This window comes from Parus major, chromosome 3 (assembly GCF_001522545.3).
Source record: "Parus major isolate Abel chromosome 3, Parus_major1.1, whole genome shotgun sequence".
NCBI lineage: Eukaryota > Metazoa > Chordata > Aves > Passeriformes > Paridae > Parus > Parus major.
The window spans coordinates 18,146,709-18,156,418 of record NC_031770.1 but is presented as its reverse complement, the minus strand read 5'-3'; the positions used below and the strand labels follow the sequence as shown (position 1 = coordinate 18,156,418).

The window sequence follows — 9,710 nt, the reverse complement described above, 5'->3', positions numbered from 1 at the left end:
GCTGCTGGCAAGCCACTAGCCAACATCAGCGGCCCCAGCACGCCATGGGCTCTGTCCCACGGCACACTCGCAGGGGGTTTGGGGTTCCCCAGGCCACCGACTCGCCGAGCTCCGCTGCTTTTCTCCGAGACCTCTCCATCCTGCCAGGCTGAGGGACACGCCGGGTCCCCCGGCGGGCCCTGAGCACTGCGACACGCCATCCCCTCGGCCGAGCATCGTACCTGGCTCCCACAGAGGCACAGGCTATCCCGAGCTGGCCCTGCACAGGACAGTCCTAAGAATCACACCATGTGCCTGAAAGCGTTGTCCTAAAGCCTTTTGAACTCTGTCAGGCTGGTGCTGGGACCACTTCCCCGGGGAGCCCGTTCCACTGCCCAACCACCTCGGGGTGACGAACCGTGTCCTGATATCCAACCTAAACCTCCCCTGACTGAGCTCATTTACTCGGGTCCTGTCACTGGTCACCACACAGAAGAGATTAGTCCTGCCTCTTGTTGACTATGAGGTCGCACTACACTTCAGCCCCGGGCCCGGGGCTCGCTCCATCCAGGCCCCCACCCAAGCTGCGCCCGTGACGGAGCCGCGGCTACAGCGGCGCTGGCGCCACTGCAACACCCGCCCGCCCGCGTTTGCCGCGCCCGCCCGCACCGCCCGGCGCTTCCTGCGGCGGGGCCGGCGCGGCGGGGGCGGGCAGGGGGAGGAGGCGGAGGAGGAGGAGGAGGGGAGAAACGGGGAGGGGAGCGAGGCGGAGTTGGTGGTGCTGCCGCCGGATGCTGTGAGGAGGCGCCGCGGCCCTCCTGCGCTGCCGGTCGCTCACCTGAGCGGGCAGGAGGGCGGGGGAGGAGGAGGAGCCGGCGGCCGAGCTGTGCGGAGCCCGGCGGCGGCGAGGCGGGCGGAGGGGTAGCCAGGCGGGCGGTCGGGAGAGGCGATGGCGCCGGGCGCGTAGCGGGCAGGAGGCCCCGCGTCCCGCCGTGTGCGCCCGGCTGCCGGCGGGGGCGGCCGGCGGGCTCCGCCGAGGCCTAGGAGCGGCCTCTCCCCTCGGAGCGCCGGGCGCGGCGCCGCCGCGGCCCGCACGATGTCCACTCGCACACCGCTGCCCACCGTCAATGAGCGGGACACGGAGAACGTGAGTGCCACGCCGGGACCCCCTTCCCTCCCTGCCTCCCTCCGCCTCTCCCCGGTACCCGGTGGCGGCCCGGCCCGTCGTGCCGCCTAGGCCGAGTGCCCCAGGGGCGGGCGGGCCGCGGCCGTGCCGGCACCGCCGCCTGCCCGCGCCCTGGGCTCCTCCATGCGGCGCTGCCGGGGCGGGTCCGGCCCGCCGCGCTCCACGTCGCCCCTGCCCGCCCGCGGCCCTGGGCCTCCCGCGGGGAGCCCTTCCGCAGCCCCTTCCTGAGGTGTTGGGCCGAGACGGGCCGGGCTGGGCTGCCCTTATATGTCCTCGGCTGTCGGCACACTCGGGCTGCTGGCTGCGGGCCCCCGCCGGCGAGAGGCCTGTAGCCCCTGCGGGCGGCAGTCGGGGTGCCCCGCCTTAGGGCGGCCCCCGCACACGGCACCTCCGCGCCTGCCTTGGGATATCCACTTGTGGGCTGTCTGACCGCCTGGCACTTGGCCTTGCTTCACCTTTTGGGGTTCAGCGGTACTTGCTCTTTGTTCTGTTTGCACCTCCAAGACGGTCCCTGGTTGTTGCTGTATTCCTTCTTCTGCTTTGCTTTGTGTTGCCTCTGAGAGAGGCTGTGGTCGTGTCCTTGGGTCTTCCCGAGTTCATTGTATCTTCCTTTGTGCTCTGTTTAAATATCTTTGCGGTCTTCTCTGCTCCGCCCGGACTCAACGGAGTTGGGAGCACAGTGGTGTTCTCTGCTGTGGTGGTCCATAGAAAATAACCAATTTTGGCTATGATGGAGGGTGTACCTGAGGAATGCTGGACCGTGTCTGGTCCTGTCCACCAGTGATGATTATTTACGTAGGTGGTAGTGTAGGGGGTGTGAAATTTTCCTCTTGGGTGAGGGGACCAGTGTTAAAAGCAATGTTGTTTGCAATGTGTATCCTTAATTGCCTTTGGGAAGGTGGCAGAAGGAAGGGGAAAAGGAGACATAGGAAATATAACACATGCAGTAATCCCCACCTTCTATATGTGTGGAAAGTGATTGGTAAGAAACGAAGGAAGATGGCCTAGTGGGCTAAAACGGGTTGAAGAAGGTGTTTGTTTGTATTGCGTCAATCTGTTCTATAGACGTTCTGGCTAGTAGCAGGAGCTCCTGAGGTTTGGTACTGGTACTGTTTGTACAAGCCCAAACAGTAGTGCCTTCTGAATAGGTTACTGACTGATATGAAATAAAAAGTTAATGTAAGATGATTTGGAAGACAAAGATAACAGAAAGAGGTAATGTATCTAGAGAAGTGAAACCCTAATGTGGTGAATTATTATAATGAGCTTTTAGTATCAGTGGAAGTTTATTTGATACAGCAATATCAGAGTTATTACTAGTTAAAGCAAATAGATGCAATTGGTCTGTCCTTACTCTTCATGGACTGATGAGTTCTGTGTTGTTGTAAGAGTAAAAGCAAGTCCTTGGGATGAAAACTTCAATTGGATTAAATGATAAAGTCCAAGTTTGCATGATACACGTTACTCATAAGTATCTATTTCAAATGTAGAATGTAGATAAGAGATAGATGACAGGAAAGGATAAGAAATATTTATGTATATATCTGGTAATACAGTTCATAAGACTTGCAAAATTTACACAAGGCAAATGGAAATACTTTCAAATATCATCATCTCTTGTGGGATGAAAACTTCAAAGTGTTGGTCATTAATTTAGAAAATATGCTATTCGTGAGCGCTCAATTTTGACACCTAAGGAATAGTGTTATTTTTTTACTATTGTAATTTCAGGGAATGCATCAGGCATCTGAAACACCCAGGTTTGTACAGTGTATCAGAATACTCAGAATTGCGCATTTGCTTCTGAAAACCTTGGTGTAAGTCTGAAACCTTACACTAATGAATATAATCTTCTAGCCAGATAAGCACCAAACATCTGTGCAGTTGTAAGTTCCCCAGTCTGCACAGAGTTAACTCCAGTGCTGTCATTAGTGGGTGTCTGCAGGATTTTGGACCAGAGACCTCGAGCTCTGCCTGTTGGGCAGCCTCAGGAACCGTCCTTGCTGCCCGTGGTGTCTCTTACATTAGACCTTTGGCTGAAGTGGCAAATGTAGGCTGGAGGAGGAGTAGGTGGTCCATTGCTGACTTCCTGATCAGCAGCATTCCTTGATTTAAAATGGATTCTATGAGGGTGAGGTGAGACTCTTAAATTACTTTTAATGTGCTTCCTTTTGCTAATAAACACTAATGGACTGGGGAACTGTTTATGCTGGTGGCTCATGATGGAAAAAGTCGAGCAAGTAAGCTCTGGGTAACAGAGGTGGTGAGAAGTAATTAGAGTGAGGAATTAAGGAGCAGGTTTGGGCCTGGTAAAAAGTCCAGCTCTGTAGTGCGTATTTCCAGTTTTCCAGTATGTATACTAGCAGAGCTCTCCTGAGCAGCTAATGGTGATCTTCAGGAGACGCTTTTCTCTTCCGTCTGGTGCGCGTGGGCATCTTGCAGTGTTGCTCCATTGTGTGACTCCCAAGGGACATACTGGAGCTCTGTATCCCGGAGAGAGCTGATTGATGCTTCTAAGTACAACCCTATGTGTGTGTCCAGCTGTGCTCTGCGCATGGGGCGAGGTTGTTGCACAAAATCATGGGGAGCTACCCTGCCACCACCACCCCCATCTCTTGGCAATGGCTTTCAGTTCTTTGAAATAGAAAATAATGTTACGGTGTGCTTTTCTCGGTGACTGTGTAAGTATTTGTGTTATCATTTGAAAAAAATAAATTATAATATTGGATATAGCACCTATCATAAGAATATACCTTCCTTGAGGAATTTCAGGAGTTCCTGATGGGATGGGTGAAAAACTTGCTTGTTTCCATAATGCCTTGTGCCTTTTGTCCCACACTGCCCTTTGAAAATATTTTAGAAGGGATAAGATCAGGCAACATATTACTTGATAAAGTCTTATCAGAAAGCTGGAGTGAAAAGAACAGGAAGCAGCAGCAAGGGACAGACAACAGGTGGAAGGAGCAAGGGCCTGGGAATCATCAGTGTGTGTGTAAGTGATTGGTCTGCCCTGTGGAGCTTCACACGCTTTTTCTTTCCTTTGCCTTTTTGCTATTCCTGACATCTCCTAGTACTATGTTTAGCTTCCCTAGCATATGTCCATAAGTACTTTTCACTGGAAACATTATTTCTCCTTCACAAAAGCTGTGTTTAAGGAAGCAAAGTAGATTATGATTATCAAACACTTATTCTTACTAACAGTTTATTGGGAATCTTGGGGAAATTAATGGATGGAGGCAGTACTTTATTTTCATGTGTATTACTGGATTTCAAGTGAGGGGTAAGAATGGTATTCAAAATAATAATTTCTCTGTGTTTGGATTTTGTACATGTAACTACAGCCTCCTCTTGATACATTTTTCATAGGCTGTGACGGGTAGTGTATCACTGCATTCGAACAATTGCACTTGGGGTTAGTTTGGGTGAACCGAGCTTCACATCTCTGCTGTTGCTGGAAGAAAAGGACAGGAATCAAAAGCTTTGAGCTAGAGTATCTCTTCTGTTTTCATTGAGTTGGTATTAATTGATGAGAGGGGCTTTTATGTTTTTCCTTTCATAATGTGTTGCCTTGTATCGTTAAATTGAGGAATGGTTTTCCTGAATTAAGGCAAAAGAGAAGAAATACATAGGTGGTATATTTTCTTAAATGCTTTTGGGAAGCTCTGTGTAAGAAAAGACACAGAGATTCAACAGTTGGCTCTATACTACTTGCTGTATAATACTTTTAGTAAAGTTAATGAGAATGCTGAAAGTAGTTTGCTTTTTCTGACAAAAGGACTTCTTAGTCTGGCATAAGAATACATGGATTTTTTCTTCTATAGTAAGTGTAATTTAATCTTTTGAAGGTATTACTATTATTTGAGAAGGTATTGCTGTTTAATTGTGCTGTCTCACCTATCTAGATAAGTTTTAAGGTTTTATTTTGTTTCGTACTTTTCAAATGCCTCAAAGCTGATTAATTCTGCTGGAGCAATCTGGCATGTTTACAGTGGAAGAAGGAACAAACAAGGCAGGAGTGCTGGATGATAACTCTGGCCAGAGTCAAGGAGGAATGTGGGAATTGTGGTTTGTCTTACATAGCCAGTGCTATATGAGAATGATTGAGATGTCATGGCAGGGGAAGTTCTAAGAAGGATAAGCCCAGTGACCTGTGATCACGTGATTTGCTTCATTATCATAGAAATAATTATAGCTTTGACACATGCACACCGGTTTGTGGGTTAGCTATGGGAGGGTGACATCTTGGGTGCCAGCTCAAGTGGATGTTGCTAAGGATGCCTTTCTGACTGGGGAGCCTATGAGACAGCTGCATTTTAAAGAGGCAAGAAGTCAAACAGGAAGAGATAAGAGGATACAATGAAATGGTCAAGTTGGGATGATAATGATTACACCATGTTTAATTTCTTTCTGGGCTTTTTTTTTTTCTGGATTTGCTTTTGCACAATAAGAACACATGGTTTTGATTTGGACAGAGGGGGCGTGGGAGAAAGTATCTCACAAGAATTCTTTCCTTCAGTGCCTTAAGCAGAAGAATGGCCTAATTTCCAAGCCTTATGGGTTCAAGAGTACAGCTGTATCTTTCTTATCCACAGGAGATGGACTTGAGCGAAGTGAAGAATGCCTGTGTTATTTCCTTGCAAGTTTATTTTTCTTGATCATAAATACACCATTAGGTTCTATGTTTGTTTGAATGGTAAGAAGAGAGGGTATGTGCTCCTAATCTTATTTTGAAGGTTTGTGTTTTCTCTGTGCAGACTTTTTCTTGTTGTTATTTTGCTTCACATCTGGACCAAGCTCCTATGTTGTGGGGGGGAAACACGCACTGAGTTAGAACACTATGCGTAGAGAGAGCAAGGTTCATTTTGAAGTTAACCTTCTCTGTGGATCAGAGAGAGTAATGGGACAGGTGATACACATTTAGTTTCATTTTCTTTATGTAAAGGGGAATACTTTGAAATATTGAAAATGTTCACGGTTCAGTGTTCTTTCTAGGCAATACGAATGAGTGTAAAGTGTTAAAGTTCAAAAAGAGTTAATGCAGTTGGCTTGTAGTATTTGTTTCATTTCATACTTCATGGGGTTTTGAGATTCATAGGTAAACACAAAGTTGGATTGTTTGTGGTTGATGTTCTGAAAACTGTACTTACATGGTCAGTGGACTTAAACACTGAACTAGGACAAGGAGAATATGTTCTAGGAAAACTGACCAGTGGAGTCTTGACTATTGCATGTTTCTGATCCTATGGACTTTCTGTTTATATTAAGAGAGATTTTATTTTTTTTTATCTCGACACTTGAAATGTTCCAATTATTAATAAAGGCAGGATATTTTTTTCCCCAAGACACCTGATTACATCTGCAAACTAATGTTTCTACTCTAAATGTGTTAAGTTTCTACCATCACAATTGCTGTTGCTCAGCAGAGGAATCTCCTGCTAGCTTCTAATTGATATCAGTAGTTTAAACACAGAAAAAGTAGTCACTTAATTTTTAATTGCAGATACTGTGATTTCTCTAAACTTATATTCTCAATCAGTGATTTGTAGTTGTACTTGCAGAGTTTTTCTTCTTGTTCTCAGAATTTAGATAGACCTGGCCTTATTACCTTGCTGATGCTTGAGAGAACTTTAAACAGTGTTCCAATAGAGCAGATTAATTGAGAAGCTATCTTCTGTAAGGAGATGACTTTGCTATTAATGTGGAGCTAGAAGACAATAGTGCAACTGAAACCCTAAGACAGGTTTCTCACAGATTGGTCTACTCACAACTTGGGAGTTTAAGCAAACTTTTCATACGTTGCAATATCCAAGAGAAAGCATTTTATCACTTCTTTTTAGATTTTATCTTTTAGTAACTTCAGTCTGTCCTTTATTTTACAATACATGTTTACAGTCTGTGCTGCCCTCCAGGTTAAACATACTACTTGTAAGCTGCTGCAGTGACAAGTTTCAAATTTAGCTTATTTATGTTGTGGTTATGACACCATCTATTTTTTTGTTGTTGTTGGAAACACAATGCTTGCTTTTTGTGGTTGGATTTGTTGTCGTGTTTTTTTAATCTTTCTGGAATTTCAGAATAGGCAAAAAAATTTTGTTAGGATTTCACAATTTTTTTCTGGGTTTTGATTCTCAACTGTTTACTCTGCTCTAGATAGTGGTAAATTAAAAAAAAATGTTTTCCACAGTTGACTGTTTGTGAAAACAGGAAAGTTTCATTGAAACATTCACATTGTTCAGTGTAATGAATATAATGCAACTCAATCTGAGTTTTAATAAGAAGCTCTTTCTCTACATCAGCTACCAAGCCTGATTAATTGTTAGCATTTCTCTAATTCTTTCACATTGTCAATTAGCTTTTCTTTGGTGTGTTCTCTGTGTTCAGTGCTAAACTGAGCTTTAAATTGGCCCAGTTGTATTTCATGTAAGAATGAATCATCTTTGTTTTTCTGTGAATAACTTAGTAAAACAGCAAAATCAAAGGCTTGTTGAGATCTCAAGGTCAGTTTGAGACTTCATAGCTGAATGTGATGATTCAGGCTTAAATTGTTTTGGTGACCATCCTAGCGAATCTATGGTTAAAAATTCCAAGATGATAAGAGGGCCCTTGTTTTTAAAGTACATTTCCCTGTGACTATTTCAACTTTTAGTTCCTAAGTAGTGACCAAATATGCTATAGCTATTGTGGGAAGAAAAATTGAAGGCAAGAGTATTTGAAACCACACTCAGCTTGTCATAATCCTGCTTCTTTTTTTTCTTTTTTTGAAAACAAAGTTCAATTGGTTGGTTTTGGTGGTGGGGTTTTGTTCGTTGGAGATTTTTGTTTTCTATTTGTTTTAATATAAGTATTTTTTTCAGGGATGGCTTGCTTTTCTTTGCTTTCTTTTCTTGCTTTCAATGAAAACAGCAACTTCTGCTGAAAGATGTATGTTCACAGTTGTAGTAGAGTGCTTGCACAGTTAAATTCAGCTGGGCTAAAATTAACCTTAAAAGCAATGAACCAGACATGCTCATGGAACACTTCCACAGCTTAGTGTCTAATGATTGATCAATAGTTGTATTTATGTGAAACCCAAAAGCATGGGTTTATTTGGATTCACTGTAGAGTGAAAGATCATTATGTTATTCCAAAATTCTCCATCTTATCACTACAGCTGATGAACAGTCACTTCCCTTTGCTTAAATCCTTGTGGAAAGCACGTTCTCTTGCTGGAATGAGTGTGTTTGTAGGTTTTCAAGGTCTCTTGTTATGCTGTTTGTTGTATATGGTTTCAGGAAAAAGGAATATAAAAACATATAAAATATAAAATATTTTTCCTTTTTCCATCTTGCTGTTCCTAACCTTGTGGGATACCTTAGGTAAAGGCTGTGATGTCAGAATGAGAAGTGGTCTGCACTCCACTTATTTGGTTGGCATGAATGTACCTTACAATTAAGATGATTTTGTAAAGAATCCTTCATGGCTGTTCAAGATTTAAGTGCTCAGTACCAATGACTTCTGTCCCTTTGTGTGCAAAATATTTCAGTTAGCAAAGTTTTATAAAAGTGTATGATTGCTATAGAGACCTAAATATAAAATATAGTAATGCAATATGTGCACTAAAAGGGTTCTTTTTCTTCACACTTGGTTTCTTCAAAAGCCTGACGGTATCTCAGAAAGAGGACTCTTGGTTACAGTAAGCTTTAGCTGGAGTAGTTTATATTTCCAAGATGTATACCCAATCTAAAAGAGCATTGAATGGCCACACACTGATATGTGTAATAATTTCTGAAGTAAGGGTTGTTACACATAATGAAGTTTTACTGAGGTCACAATGAGTCAGATTTGTGACTTTGGAGCAGCCTCTGCCTTGATCACTTGTTCACCCTACTGATGTGCTGGGAAGAAGCAGAATAATTATCCTCTTTTTTGTTTAAATACCTGTAGAATTCACAAAAGTAGCAGAATGTTAAATAAAGCAGAGAATGATGTCCAAACTTAATATGTATTTCAAGTGATCAAACATAAGGCGTTTTGTCCAGCTGAGTTGCAGAACTGTATTTTAAACATACGCAGTGGTGGTATGTTGAATAATGGGACAGAACTTCACTTCTGGTGGAAGCACTTGTGTAGTACATCGCTGTTTGTGTAGCTGAACATACAGAGTTACTGGATAGCCCATGGCAGTTTTTTGCAAGAGCAGATAATGATAATATTACTGGTGACAAAGTCTAATTGCTTCTGTATTATAAAGTAAAGTAGTGTGCATGATAACTTTTAAAATCTCAAGCAGATGCAGAATTAGGCAAGGTTGTTAGAGAGAAGTGATATCTTTCATTAGACAGATGTGGTTGAAGAAAACAGATGAGATTTGGATAGTAGCAGGGCTTGCTGGAAAAGCTCTTGCCTAAGGTGAGACTCCTGGTAAAACCTGTAGTACCTCTGCTATGCTTCTGTAGGAGGGCACACACCTCACTCACACTGCAGTAAAACACCACCTCCTTGTAAGCAGAGGCTCAGCCTTAATCACTGGGGTAGAGTACTATTTTAAGCTCTCCTGGAAGGTTTC

General features: G+C 44.1%; 1 protein-coding gene across 5 annotated transcripts in view; it reads left to right on the top strand.

Moving 5' to 3' along the window:
* The first annotated feature begins 748 nt into the window (after window positions 1-748).
* Window positions 749-9,710, top strand: part of MARK1 (microtubule affinity regulating kinase 1) — a 57,632-nt gene continuing 48,670 nt past the window's right edge. For 2 of the 5 annotated variants that reach the window (XM_015622516.3, XM_015622515.3), the window contains exon 1: window positions 993-1,126. In XM_015622516.3, the coding sequence (XP_015478002.1) occupies window positions 1,076-1,126 (51 nt within the window). In that variant the 5' untranslated portion in view covers window positions 993-1,075. Of the gene's footprint in view, window positions 1,127-9,710 lie in introns of all 5 variants that reach the window. The other 3 variants (XM_015622514.3, XM_015622513.3, XM_015622518.3) reach the window with 2 other exon arrangements.